This window comes from Aptenodytes patagonicus, chromosome 1 (genome assembly GCF_965638725.1).
Source record: "Aptenodytes patagonicus chromosome 1, bAptPat1.pri.cur, whole genome shotgun sequence".
Lineage (NCBI taxonomy): Eukaryota > Metazoa > Chordata > Aves > Sphenisciformes > Spheniscidae > Aptenodytes > Aptenodytes patagonicus.
Window position 1 is genome coordinate 80,239,541 of NC_134949.1, and position 15,049 is coordinate 80,254,589.

General features: G+C 38.6%; 1 protein-coding gene across 1 annotated transcript in view; it reads left to right on the plus strand.

Moving 5' to 3' along the window:
• ATXN10 (ataxin 10) overlaps positions 1 to 15,049 on the plus strand; it is a 107,645-nt gene that overhangs the window by 79,204 nt on the left and 13,392 nt on the right. Inside the window, exon 10 of the mRNA XM_076332786.1 lies at positions 9,746 to 9,809. Coding sequence (XP_076188901.1) covers positions 9,746 to 9,809 — 64 coding nt within the window. The remainder of the gene's footprint in view (positions 1 to 9,745; positions 9,810 to 15,049) is intronic.

Sequence of the window (15,049 nt, forward strand, 5' to 3'; positions counted from 1 at the left end):
GAATTCAGAAGTTTCCAAGAAAGAGTTGTAATCCCTGATGTTAGGAGTGGAAGCAATTTTGGAATACAGTAGTAATGTGGGAGAGTGGTGACACGTGGCCTCAGTAAGGGTGTGTATTCAGCAAAAGAGGGTATGAATTTGAATTGCTTTTTCTCCTTTTCCATTCCCGCTCACTCTAAGTTGTAAGCAGCTGGCGGTTTTGGGGGATATTTCAGCTGAACTGAGTTTCAAGGAGCAGTTGGAATATTAAGAGAAGGTAGCAGCAAAGCAGGTATGCAGGCTGTTGGGGTAAAAATGAAGTAAGTACCAAAGTTGGCATGAGTAATAGAGTGAAGAGATTAATAGAGAGTCACAAGACTGTTGTGCTGATTTTTGGCTAGAAGAGTGTGTGATCATGTGTAGAACGGTAATGAGGAAATCTTCAACAGAAACATTCTGTGGTAATCTATTTTTCTGTCAATGTCAATGATTTTCAGAATTGGGATATTTTATGGAATGCCTGGAATTTTGTTCCAGAAGGAAAGCTATTCCAACATAATATAAAATGTGAAACTGCAAAGAAAAAAAAAAAACCACCCAAACACCCCCTGCCCCCCCCCGCCCCCCCCCAAAAAAACCCCAGTACACACAACCAACAAAACAAAGTCCCTCATTTTAATTGAGAGATGCTTAAAATGCTTTGTTAAGCTTCACATGGAAGACAAAAATACCGTAGCCACCAAAACAGTGGCAGCTTGCCGGAATGACTTGGAACTTCCTATTGCAGTGGTGATTATAACGGCTGAAATGAATCATGTGACTTACCCAACCTTTATCTCTGTATTTTTTCAGGACTTTGGAGTAATTTGAAGTCTTCAGTTTTCACTCTGCTTTGGAACAAAATACAATTTTGAAATTTTGATGATCTTGTATAAGTTGTGTCTGCAGTCCAGTTCTGGTCACATAGCTAATTCTTACACTTAATTTCCTTTAACTTTCTTTTTTTGTTCTGGTGAAAGAAAAAGAAAATTAAGAGAACCTGTTTTGTAACAATGATTTGAAAATCAGCAAACTAAGACCGTCTGATTACTGGGTTTAGTGGACTGAGAATAAGATAGTGAGTGACTAGAAGTAGAGAAACATATCATCTGTTGTTGATGCAAATTTGTACAAATTCAACTGATAGAAAGCAGAGGGGTTTAATACTGGATGATGCTTAGCACCATTGTTTTCTCTTACTGCTGCTGCCAGGATAGGCAAGGACCAGACTAGCAAATAGTGGGTGTTTCAAGTGAAATCCGTCTTGTGTTGGACCTTACTTTATCCATGTTAAGTAGCAGATCTAAACCTAAAGAGAGCTAAGAGCCTGCTCTTCATAGCAGCATCTATTTGTTACTGAAAAGTGGTTTCTGTTTCAGGAACTGTAAGTAAGTGAATGATGAAAGTTGAATTGTTTAAAAAACAAATGAATCAATTGTGTTACTGTCTCTTGCGGGAACCTATTCTGAATTCTCAAGTGTTTATATTGTCATCTCAATGGCTGGAAACTCCTGTGTTTTGCTCTTGGAAAGACTAGTGGAAAAAATTATTCAGCAACTGAGATGGCTTGTTACCCTCTCCTAGTAGCTGGACACTCTAGCTTCTGCTTGTTTTGGCTCGGTCATGATTGTGTGCTTGGTACCTTCGTGTTCTCTTCTCTTCCCTTCCCCCTCAGTAAGGCCAAAACCTTCATCTTCTAAACCAATTCTCTTTGGAGAGTTTTAGGACATCACAAAGGAATCCCACTTCTAGATTCTAAGATTTCTTTTTTTAATTTTTTTTTTAATCTCCCAGAAAGAGGCAAGGGTCACCTCTTTTGGGAGAGTTGAAATAAACTTCGTGTCTCTCTCGGAAATAAAGCTGAAAGAGGGAGAAGGTATTTGAAATTAATGTAGCAGGAGCAACAAGTTCTGTTGCCATGATTTCTGAATTTCAAACATTAAAATGTTAAATATGTGCTTACCTAAACAGTGTAGTAGGTGGAAGAGTATTCTGGGGACACTGCCCTGGCTGAAATGGACATAAAGATCTCTCTTAGCTCTCAAAGTCATTCACACTGGTGCAAGGAGCTCTCAAACTAGCTAAGCAAGTCTGCTGTGATGTCCTGGAGAAGAAGCCTCTGTCCACAAGTATTTCAGTAGATCTACAGGATGTGGTGAACTCCAATAATAGACTTGATTGCCGCAAGCCACAGCTGCCTCTATTCTAAGCCAAAGTGCCTGCAGTCTGCAGTAGACCTAGGAATCCACTAGCACTAAGGGATTAAAGTATTCTTTTGTCCTTTGAAGTAGAATCTCCTGTGTATCTCCTGTCACTTCTGCTGCTTGGAAAAACAAACAAAAAACCCCAAAACCGAGACTCACAAATGAACAAAATGAAATAATATTTCTCAGCATCATCATAGCTGCAGAGGAGCCAATTTGTGAACCTAACCAGTTAATATATTTCTACTCTTATTAAGCTGCTCTGTTACTCAAATCAAATGCTGGATTCTGCCCAGATGTCTAATTACTAATTACCTATCTTGTTGAGCAGGTCTTCGAGGAAAACTGACTCCTGTTGGTCAGCCTGTTTAGTGGCAGGGCCTGAAGGATATATTTCTCATTATGTAGTCATTGTGTAGCCCTCATGTGGTACATCAGAAGGAGTAAGACTTAAATATATCTTTAATGATGACCAAAGATTGGCAACAAATCCCCAATGTGTATTTCATTGGATCACTTTTCTTTGGCATGATTTATTCTAGTATGATTTTCTGTCTGAGAAAGTCATGCAGACTTTGAGACAGAAGGGACTCAAAGGTTCATAACGATTCACCTGTCCAGAGCATGACTGGTTAGAGTATTCATGGTTGAGATTTGTTAGGTCATTTGTGGAGACTTGCAATATTGGAGACTGTTCCAGGAGTCTTTGAGACTCATGTTTCAGTGTATTGCAGTGCTTGACTAACCATTATTGTTAAAAATATTTTCTCAATGTGTAAGGTGAATGTTCTGTTCATTAGGCCCATTACTTCTCGTCCTCCTGAATATAGGTAATAGATCATACTTTATTCCTTGAAGCTGTTTTTTTTTTTAGAACTCTTTGTTTGTTACGCACTCTGATAAATTGTTTCTGACAACTTTTTCCAGCTTTATAACCAAGAAAAGGTCATATTAGGGTAGAAAGAATCTGGTCTTGAACTAATGTGAGGAAAAGAATGGACTTATGCTTCTTTCCATGGTCTTAGCCCTTTCATTTTTGTTGGAGTGAGATGGAAAAGTCTTAGACTTGCACAGTCAGGCAGGCAGGAAGGGATTTTGGGAAGTCTATAGTCCAACCTCCTGCTCAAAGCTGAATTCAGAGCAGGTTGCTCAGTGCTTTATCTAGACAAGTCTTGAAGACCTCCACGAAGCCCACAGTGTCTGTGGGCAACCTGCTCCATATCCTTGTAGTAAAAAAAATTTCCTTCTACCCAGTCAGAACCTTCTCAGTTTCATTTTTATGACCGTATTTTCTCTATTTAAACTATTGTGAACCCAAGTCAGGAGAGCAGCTCTGTCTTCTTAGTAAGCTCCTTGTAGGTATGGGAAGGCTGCCATGAGGTTCTCCTGAAGCCTTCTCCTCTCCAGGCTAAAAAAACAAGTTCCCTCAATCTCTCTTCACGTGGCATAGCTTCAGCCCTGTGAGTAGGTTGCAGTCTAATGAGTACCACGGAGAGTAATTGCTTCCCTTGATCTACTGGCCATGCTCCTGTTGATACAGCTTAGGATACTGTTGTTTCATGTAAGATGGATGTTAATATCTTGATGATTCAGCTCTTGAGAGGTATGTTGAAAGATAATTTCAGTAATCTATGGTACTAAGAGAAAACAGAAAATATAGTCAATAGGTTTGTTTTCTGCAACCTTAATACGTTCTTTAGGTTTTCTGTGGTCATGCCATCCCAGCTGTGTTATTCTTCCCCTTCCCCCTTACTTTACCTCTTCCAGATTTATATCCATTAGCCAGTTTAAATCAAATTTGTCAGAGAAATATGGGTATCAGAAATATTGTTATACTCCTACTTTTTGCCTCATGAGAATCAGCAAATAGGTAAATGGGAAACCCAAAGTAGTGCTCCTGAAGAGGGGAAGTTGGGTGGTGGTAGCTTAATCCCTGATCCACTGCAAACTAAGGCTGATGTTTGGCAACCAGTCAGCACACCTGTACCTATGAACCATGTGCTGCTACTTGCGTGTTTTTTGACACTTTTAGCTGTGTGACAGAACTAGGAGTATTGCAAAGAGTGAAGTGAAGGAGCCGAGTCCATAAAAACGTGAAGTTTGCCAGTTTTGTTGCTCACAGAAACCTTTTTTTCTTTTAAGTTCCATAATGTGAATTGAAATTTAATACTCTGGAGCTAAATGTGGTTGGAGACAGACTTTTTCTCTGGTAGGAAACTGGTGATCTGTAAAGAATGTCATATCTGGAATTTTTCCATATAAATGGTTCCTGCTTGTTCCCATTTTTTGACTTGTTTCTAGAGTGTTCCCCCCCCCAACCGCTTTTTAAATTAGAAATTTGTCTTTCTATATGTCAATGTATTTGTCAGTAACATGGAAAAAGAAGAACAAGTGTTAGCATGGATTACTCAAACTGTTAGTAGTCCACTTCTATTTGTGAGAACATACTTCCTTTTGTTATCTATAGTTACACCAAACAAAACTTCTAAGAAATAGAAGTATTTCTGTGGCTGAAACAAACACATCTCTCATTCTGCCTTCTGCATTGATTGGAGACTGAGAATCAGTTGCATTCTGGTAGAAGAACAATTTACGTTCAAGCTGTTATTATCTAAAGGCATAAATGTACTTTTTGCATAATACTGTTCTTATAGTTGACTAGGTAATGTTTCTAATGCCTGAAGTGCTAATGATTCTTTGAAGAGAGTATTTTTGCTGGAGGTTTTCTGTTACTGTCTGTGTAGTTGCCGGACCTGGAGATTGTAGTTGCATTTTACTAGATGTATGCAGATTTCTTGTTCAGCAACAAGCACTGTCATGCTTGGAGAACTTGCATTCTTACCCCTGAGCTTGGCTCCATTGCTGCTAGAGGGAAAGGTTCAAGAAACCATCTACGGTTAATTCCTGCTTTCTCTGGGCTCTGCTGTGAATGATTACGTTAATGATAATTACTTCTGTGAACTTCATAAGAAAATACTGGGAGATTATCAGAGGTAATTCTGTTCAAGCAGGTAATCCTTAATTATGCTAGTGACCTTATTTGTATATTGGTCAATAAATGTGAATTCTATAAGGTAACATAAAAGCTTTAATTTTGGTCTGAATGTTTTCACTGATTATCAAGAGAAAAAGCGTAGCTTTTTCCTCAGGACTGACATGTCCCAAACCATCTGAATAAAACGCTATATTGCTCCTTGGCCGTGAGAGCAGTGGGCGTATATGGTCTGGGCTGGTCACTTTCATAAGCTCTTGTTTCATATTTATATAGCATCTCTGCCTACATGGGCTTCTGTTTAGTGTCTGGTTTAAGTAATTGAAATAGATTATTAAATTCCAGGTACAAAGAGAAAAAACCTAGCAGTCACTTTGTCACAGGGGAAGGCATTTTCTTCTAAGTGTAATACATTTAAATGTCTCACTGGCACAATACCGATCTTCATTATGTTTCAAAGGCAAGTACAGAAAACAAGTGGGACAGCAATATAAAGCTATGTTGTGAAAGATATCTTTCTTAACTGGTGGAGATGGACACCTGCCTTTGAATGGTGGAAGTTCTATTTTTCTGCTTTTTAGAAAACAGATTGCGAAACTGACACAATAACATTAGGGCAAAATTTTTGGTACTGACTTGACTGAAGCACTAGAGATCACTAGCGCAGAGCTATATGGTTTTAATTTTTAACTTGTCTTAAGTAACCTTTGTAATTAACGTAAATGTGGTCAAGATTTCAGCCTACACATAGGTTGCAGCTTCATTTATTGTTTCAGTGTAGTTCAGAATGAAGCATTGTAGTTCTTCATAATAAAATAACCTTGTAGTTTTTTTACAGTCCAGTGCAGTTCCATGTTATTGGTCAGCTATGTTGCCGATAACGTAAATGGAGAATAGGTTTAGTGATCTTTTGTAACACAGGCCAATATGAGCAATTATGTTTACCAGACAGACACCACAACTGTCCTATTCCTTAGTTTCTGTCTCTGATTTCTCCCAAAATCTGGATGGATTACGGCCAGTTTCACACCAGCCACTACGTGTTTTCTTCCCAGGATATTTTTGCACCTTATTTAAAGTGAGATTTGAGGCTTATGCAATATCAACTCCTTTCCCAAGCCCCGCAGAAGATCCTTGCAAAAGGTCCGCTGCCTTACTCTGCACTGTGCATTTCACAGGCTTTTCTCTTCAAAGGAAAAACTCTGAGGCCAATAATTAGTTGGAAAAATTCACTAACCTCCTTTGTATTGGGCATTATAGTTCCAGTAAATCTGTGCAAGAGGTTGAGTCCTAGGGTGATGGTTTCTCAATATTTACAAAATCTGCTGGTGTGGGAGATTACAGGCATATGAGAGTGAGAAGATTTGAGAGACTCAGCGTGCAAGTGGGACAGCCTGGTGGGGGACAGTGATTCCTTCCTTTGACTATCTGTGCCACTCTTATTGCAGAAATGGCTCCGCTACATGCAGAGCAATTACTGAACTGGCTCACTGTGCTGGTTTTGCCTGGGGTAGAGTTAATTTTCGTCATAGCAGCTAGTATGGGGCTATGTTTTGGATTTAGGGTGAGAACAATGTTGATAATACAGAGATGTTTTTGTTATTGCTGAGCAGTGCTTACACTGAGTCAAAGCCTTTTCTGCTTCTCACCCCACCCCACCAGCGGGTAGGCTGGGGGTGCACAAGGAGTTGGAGGGGACACAGCCGGGACAGCTGACCCCAACTGACCAAAGGCATATTCCACACCATATGATGTCATGCTCAGCATATAAAGCTGGGGGAAGAAGGAGGAAGGGGGGGATGTTCGGAGTGATGGCGTTTGTCTTCCCAAGTAACCGGTACGCGTGATGGAGCCCTGCTTTCCTGGAGATGGCTGAACACCTGCCTGCCGATGGGAAGCAGTGAATGAATTCCTTGTTTTGCTTTGCTTGCGTGGGCGGCTTTTGCTTTCCCTATTAAACTGTCTTTATCTCAACCCATGAGTTTTCTCACTTTTACTCTTCTGATTCTCTCCCCCATCCCACCGGGGGGGAGTGAGCGAGTGGCTGTGTGGGGCTTAGTTGCTGGCTGGGGTTAAACCACAACACTCAACTTTGCAGCCCAGATTATTACAGTACATTGGCATGGATTTTAGGTTACCATAAAATGCTGTTTCGGTGGATCACTGGTGGTTCACGAACAGCTGGCATGGACTGGAACTTCTCTAGCAGTGGTTGCTCAGGAATCGGAGCTCTTCGCCTCATGAGTCTTCTGAGAAGTATATAGATTTGCCTTGGGTGGGTATATTGTAAGGTCTCTTTTCCTTGCTTCATTTCACTGTGTAGTAAGTCACAGGTGACATACTAAAGCTGGCATACTGGTGACAAAAGCTATACCTAACCTGGTCAAATTATATGTGCAGTTTAATTGTATGCTGTTCAAGAGACTCTCAGTGGGTGTGTAAGGCAGTGGTAGTTAGCAACTGGTTTTTATGTTAAGGTATCACTAATGCTGTGGTTTGCTGCCTCTGTTCTCACTTAACTTTGAAGGAATCTCATTATATTCCCACAGTAACATTTTGAAGCATGTGTGGATTTTAATTAAAATTTTACTTTCCCCGAATACTTACTCTGTTAACTGAACGTCTCGTTTGAATTGAACTGGAACAGATTGCATGGTTTATTTCAGTTGACAGTACTTAATCTAGATTAATTTGTACTATTCAGCATTTCATTGATGGAAAATAAAAGGTAACATTGTAGGCATATCAGAGTTTGGCTACAGCGTAAAATTTAAAGAACTAACATTTCCCAAGCACGCGCAAGTACTGTATTACGGAAAGGTCACTGCTTGTTCAAGCTTTGAAGTATGACATCATATATGATGCATGACCTTTGGAAAACACACAAAAATTATGTGGAAAGAATGGATATTTTAAAACTTGCGTTATTAACTGTATTTCATGTAGGTATAGTTATGCATGTTAGCACAGATGTGCTGGTTAGGTCTCAAGAGCTAGCAATGCTCTTGCTTTTCTTACATGTTAGCCTCTGTTACTGTTACTTTCTCATGTTATAGCTTGAGACTCTGCAATGAGATTATCTGAAAAGGAACTTGTAAGAGGGATTTGTCTCTGAATTCAGTTTTACTGATCGATAGTCTGTTTTGGATTTCACATCTAAATCTCCTCCAACCCAAGTTTCCTCTCTTACCATAGAACTTGCATTTCAGAAAGCCGATCCGTCCTGCAGTGTAAACTTTGTGATTTGTTGTTTTACATGGTACATAAAAATGCATCTTATTTTGGAAAAAAAAGGTGGAAAGAGAGAATCCCATCATCAAGCCACAAGCTAAATTGACGTTCTGTCTGAATTCCTTTGCCCACCAGTTCTTGGTTTGAAATTAAATTTTAAGGAATTAAAGAATTTAAGATTTGGACAAGTATGGCTTGGCTATCACAGAATGATTGAGGTTGGAAGGGACTTCTGGAGGAACCTCTTGTCCAACTCCCTTGCTTAAATGCAGGTCAGGTTGCCCAGGACCATGTCCAGATGGCTTAAAGAATATAAATAATATATGGGTATAAGAATATAAACAATTAATCCTCATGCTCTCAAGTCTTTTTAAAACTACTTTTGTAATTTAAAAAAAAAAGCTTATGTGTCTTAAGGTATTTCAAAGGCTGAAATTTTGCTGATAATTTAGAAAAGATTTTCATTTAAATAAGTAGCACTTTCTAAAACTATAAGTATGCATCATGATGTGTGGTGTTACTGTGTACCTTAGAAGTCTAGATGAATTTCTTATGGAATATACTTAAGATAATTATGCTACATATTTATTGTTAATATCAGCTTGTCCTGAGTTCTCGGTAGTGTGGGTGTGTATGTATGTATGAGTCTATTAGGATTATACATTATTATCTCATCCACACACACAAATGTATTAGTGTAATTTGTGAATTCACATGTGTATGTATATATAGGAAATAAAAAATGACAGATGTCATCTCTGCTGGTTTCCTAATAACATAATGAACACCTTATCAGAGGAAAAAAGTCAGTGGCTCTTACTTGATGTAAAGAATTGGTGCTTAGGTACATAGAGGTAACACATTGCTTTGGAAGGTTGCATAGATACAGAAGACACGTGACCCCATGCTAACTTTGTGTGCATGCGTATAAATATTTTTCAACTTTTTTTTTCCTATTTTTTTCACTCAGTATTTTTTTGTGGTTCTTCCTTCTGGAAGCAAGCATGAACCGTCAATAAGCATAGCTTTTTGACATAGCTCAGTGTGAGAAGCATGACATAGAAAATACCTCAGTCAAACACAGGCTAAATGAAGGAAGAATGTGAAATTAATGTCTGCTTGTGTTACTATTTTGTGATACTTACTGTTGATAAATTGCAGAGTAAATCTGGTATTATGTTAACAAGTTTAATATTTTTGATGAAACAAACATCCCTGTTATGTTTTTACATATTTCTTGCATGAAGCATCATTAGTATTGTTGAGACATCTGTTAAATTAAACTTTTGTTTTGATTTAGGTTTATGAGTTAGATGGCATCCCTTTGATCCTGGACAACTGCAGCATTGATGACAACAATCCTTGTATCCTTTACAAAAGAATTCTAATTATTGAATATGCCTCATAAGAAAAGGTGTGGGGGTTTAATATATTTATGCCAGCATTGCTTTCACTTGGTACCTAAGTCTAACTGGCCTCAAGAGTTTCTAGGTTGTATTTAAATGCTTGGCTCAGAAGTGAGCAAACGCATAAATATGCTTTCATGAACTGGATTCTAAGTAAGTTGAATTGTGGTTATATTCTGTTTCCTAAAATTATAAATATTACTGGTTTACAAACGTCAATTCAGAGAGCAAGCTGTGATAGAAATCTGAATTAAGACTGTGTTTGGTCATAGTATCAGATCTTGGAGCTTTTGCTTCAACTGAAATCTCTTCAGTAGACTGAAATAAGTACCCCATCAATTCTACATGCTTATTAAATCTGACTGGAGAACTTATTCTAAGCACAGAGACAAGGCTAGCAAGCTGTAATGAAAACGTGTATAATTGAGAGAATTAATGATGCAGATCACTGAAATGTTGGGAATATTTTAATATAAATGGTATTGTGCTTCATATTTGGGATTTTTTTCCTGGGGTTTAAGAGCAGAGACTTTCCAAGATAGATTGCTGTTAGAGAGAAATAACTTTATATTGAAGATAAACAGTTGTTAAGCAGACTTACCCATCTCTTCATGAACTGCATAGTGTCCTGGTTTCGGCAGGGATAGAGTTAATTTCCTTCCTAGTAGCTGGTACAGTGCTCTGTTTTGGATTTAGGGTGAGAACAATGTTGATACCACACCGATGTTTTAGTTGTTGCTAAGTAGCACTTACACCAGTCAAGGACTTTTCAGCTTCCCATGCTCTGCCGACTGAGAAGGCTGGAGGTGCACAAGAAGCTGGGAGGGGGCACAGCCAGGACAGCTGACCCAAACTGGCCAAAGGGACATTCCATACCATGTGACATCATGCTCAGTATATAAAGCTGGGGGAAGAAGAAGGAAGGGGGGGACGTTTGGAGTGATGGCGTTTGTCTTCCCAAGTAACCGTTACACGTGATGGAGCCCTGCTGTCCTGGAGATGGCTGAACACCTGCTGGCCGATGGGAAGCAGTGAATGAATTCCTTGTTTTGCTTTGCTTGTGCACGTGGCTTTTGCTTTCCCTATTAAACTGTCTTTATCTCAACCCACGAGTTTTTCTCACTTTTACCCTTCCGATTCTCTCCCCCATCCCACCGGGGGGGAGTGAGCGAGCGGCTGCATGGTGCTTAGTTGCCGACTGAGATTAAACCATGACAGTAGTAATCCTGCTGGTGTGTTCAGTGGGTGAGCTATTATTTTCTGTCATCTAATCATTAGCTCCTTGTAAGTTTCTGATAAGTGCATCTGGAAATCAGATGCCTTTCCTGTCTAGAGAAATCTCAGCTTTCTTATACTGAACACATGAAACAGGTTTTTTTAAATTAATTTGTCAGAAAAAGCTCACTTTTTAACAAATATCATAAAAAAAAAAAGAAGTTGTGAAAATGTTACATATTCTCATAATTGTGTGCTGTAGAACATCATCTACGTATACACATCTCTTAAAAGGATGAAATAATGTAGGGACAGGTGATAGCAAAATATTAACGAGGTGGAGGAGCAATGGGTGTTAAGTATCCTGTGAGTTATTCACTTTGTTGCTTTATATGCAAGGTTTTTACATTCATCGCTGTTCCTATAGTTGGAGACCTGACAGTGTGTCTCTTGACGCACACCGAATAGCAGAGTTATACTTCCATGGTCCGATTCTGGTAAGGGGCACTGCTGGCTGTGATGAGAAGGGCAGGGAAAGTTACCTTTCCTTAAAACAGAAGCGCAGCCCTGAGAAAACCTAGTAAGGAGTTTTGATCCCAAGTAACTCTTCCTTTGCTGGAAAGCCCAGCTGTGCAGTGACTTTTAGAATTTCTTTCTAGGATCAATCCTTCATTTTAGCTGTTAGTAAAAGAGGATAAAGTTTGAGGCCTCCAAAGGGTAGAGTTGTAATTTACGATCTTGAATGAAATGAAAATAAAATACCACAGGAGCCTTTACTGCATTTTGGGCAATGTGGAACTTCTGACACCTTTTGATACAGGCTGACATTTTATGGTTGAACTATAAACTATTTACCAGAAGATAAAACTTTGATTACTTGGTTTTAAAGACTTACTAGACACCTCTTAATATGAGCTTTCACCACTGATCCATAGTGTACAGTATTCAGGTATATGAGAAAGTAGTAGCACTTGGGCAGAGGGGGGACCGGCCTGCTGTGATGAAGTTTGCTGTGTCAGCTTTTGGAGCACAGCTGCTGGCTACTACTCGGTTTATCGTTTTGACCTAGAGCTGTTCCAGGTGCTCTTGGGCTACATGAAGTTAATGCTTCCCTGCTTCTCTCCTGCCTCTATTGTTCTTCATCTGCTGCGTTCTCAGCATGTCTTATGCAGGGAAGCAGAAGAGGAGTTTGCAGTTTGTATCTGTCTCTACTTTCACCTGCTTTGCAGCATATTCTGCTACTTCTAGACACCACAAACCAAGTCCTTAGTAGCATGTAGGTGCCTGACTCCATTGCATAACATTCCTCTGAAGAGATTCAACTGTTTTTCTCCTCTCTCTGTGCACCCAGTCCTGTCTGGCACAAATCCATTTTGTGATGCTTGTAAACCAGAGCAATGCTCTTACTAAGATTTGAAAGCCTACTTGCTCAAAATTGAAACATCCTAAAATTGTCTGCATTGTAACTTTGTGATCCAGAGTGAATATATTTCATCTCTTTTCTCTTTTCAAGGAAGATTAATTAAAAGGAAGTATTTAGGCAGCTCTTGAGCTGGCTGTTGAGAGAGTTGCTGAAATTCGAATATGATCACTCAGTGGTGCTGCAGTTTGCCAAGGTGATGTAGAAAGCTGCGAGGGACAGCTCGGTGTAGCTCTTCAGCCAGGGTTCCTTTGGGGAGTCATGTCCAGAAACTTCTCTTTACATTCTTGTTTCTAATGCCTGTTTTTGTGGTTTCAGGCTGTGTTACTCGGATTTCTCCTTGGATAAAGCTGACTGGAAAAAGTTTCATCCAGATTCCTTTTTTATAAGAACTTCTTAGATTTCTTAGTATAGTCTTTGTAGATGTACATTTTTGTTTGAGCTTTATCTGTTTCAGAGACACCCAAGCTCTACAGTTAAGGTGTTGTTATGTTTTCTACTGAAAACAGAGTTGATATACTGATTTTCTACATTTGAGTAACTGAGTTCTGCCTCCAAATTACACAAACAAAATTTTCCAAAGAAAAATGTAACTTTTGTGATAAAAGTGATGGGATTCTTTTTCTGGATGGAAAAAAAAATAATTTCCCTAAAGTATGCAATTCATCAAGAGAAGCTGGACTGCCATGTTAGATGTTAGAAGAGCTCTTTATTACCTTTGAGAGGAGAAATCCTTTGATAAATCTTTTTATTTGTAGCGTATGGAAGCATACTGAAAGAGGAAATGGGTCTGCTCTTATCCTAAAATAAATTCCTTTGTAAACCTGTCATTACCTTAAAATTGCATCCTTTGAGGTCCTGAACAGTTCTGTAACGTGCATAGAAATATCAGGAGGTTCATCACTTTTGAGGCTGCTAGCTGAAGTTCAACTGACATGTTTGCATTGCTTTAGCTTTTTAGGTTTGAATTAATCTTTCAGTGCCCAGTTTGGGAGAACTGTTATCTTGTCGAATTACGTCTCGGGCAGACTTGCATCTTTTACACTTATACTAACAAATAGTACTTTTTCCTTCAGGATATTTTATGAGTAAAAGTAACAAAAAAAACCTTGTTAGTAACAGACATGAAGATGATTATGGACAGTTAAGAATAAATTTTCTGTACCTCTTGCAAAGATTATTTGAATTAGTATTTTAAATTTTCAGCTACCGTAACTTTCCATGCTTCCAAGTAAATTCAATGGAGAAATGCTGAAAGATGCTAGATTTTCAGCTGCTAGCTGTCAGGCTTTTAGCACAGGGGAAAAGGTAAATAGAGTGAGACCGGGGAGATGCAGTTCATTATAGCCCTTGGGGTCTGAAGAGTTAAACTTCAGAGAAGGTTGAAGTCACTTTAACTTTTTCTATTCCCTTTAAATCTTCCATCTTGAATTGGCTGTATCCTAATCATAACTGTTCTTCTGTATTCAAAAGAAAAAAGGGTGTTTCAAAATGCAAGTGGGCTTGTTTGCCTTTAGATTAAAGAGAGGTTCTTTCATGAGATAAGTTTTTGGTTTTGAAAATTCAGTTTCTTGTTCTGCTTCTGAAGAGTTGGGAGTGTTGTGCTTTACTTATGTAACCTGTGTTTAAAAACCAATAAATTAAACCTTCCACAGAATAGCAGAGTGGGTTGGAGATGCCTATCTGGATAATACCAGTAAAAAATTTACTCCAGATCCTGCTTTTCAGGTTATTTGGGTTGAAAAGGTGTTCTAAATTAAAATATCTTCTATTTTGCTCTCTGAGCCACCATCTCCCTCATCTCTGACAGGCTGTAGCATCAGACAAGAGCCCTTCTTTTTGTTCCTGACTTTCACCTCATCCTAAGCTCTTATTGCTCCTTCCAGCTTCATTTCTGACCTTTCACAGATTCCACTTGCTTAAGGCAAACATAAGGAGGGAGGCCAGCCCATTCTGATCAAAAGATTATTGACCCTAATCATACAAAAAAGGTGCTTATGAAAGACTTTTAAATAAACTAACCAGTTTATTATTGAAGATTTTTCAGTTTACTTAAGTTGTGTTTTTTCGCTCCTTCCTAACATTTAGGCTCATGAGTAACACACAAAGATGTGCCTTCTCTTTTTTTTTTTATTTTTTAATTTAATGGCTGTCCTTAAAAATATTTATTACTATTTTAGGGAAAAACATATTATCCAAAGTACTACAATGTAATAGCTGTTAGTTAAACTGGTAACACTTGAAAATCAGAAGTGAAATGCAGTTTTGAAGATGGAATATTCTTGTTTTTCCAGGATGCTTGCCAGTCTTACCCTTTTGAGATTCTTATAGTAGGTCTCTTGATAAATTGATTTTATGAATGTCTGAATTTAATTGGAATGACCATATATGAGTGTCCATATTATATTAACCCCTAATCAAGCATGTTTTTCTGTTAGCTGAAAGTGCATACTTGAAGAAAAAATAGCCTGCTGTCTAGTGTGTGTACGTACAGACACATACAGATATTTATATATATGAGTAAACACCCAGCTGGCTATGTTTTAGGAGTAAGAATTTTCAG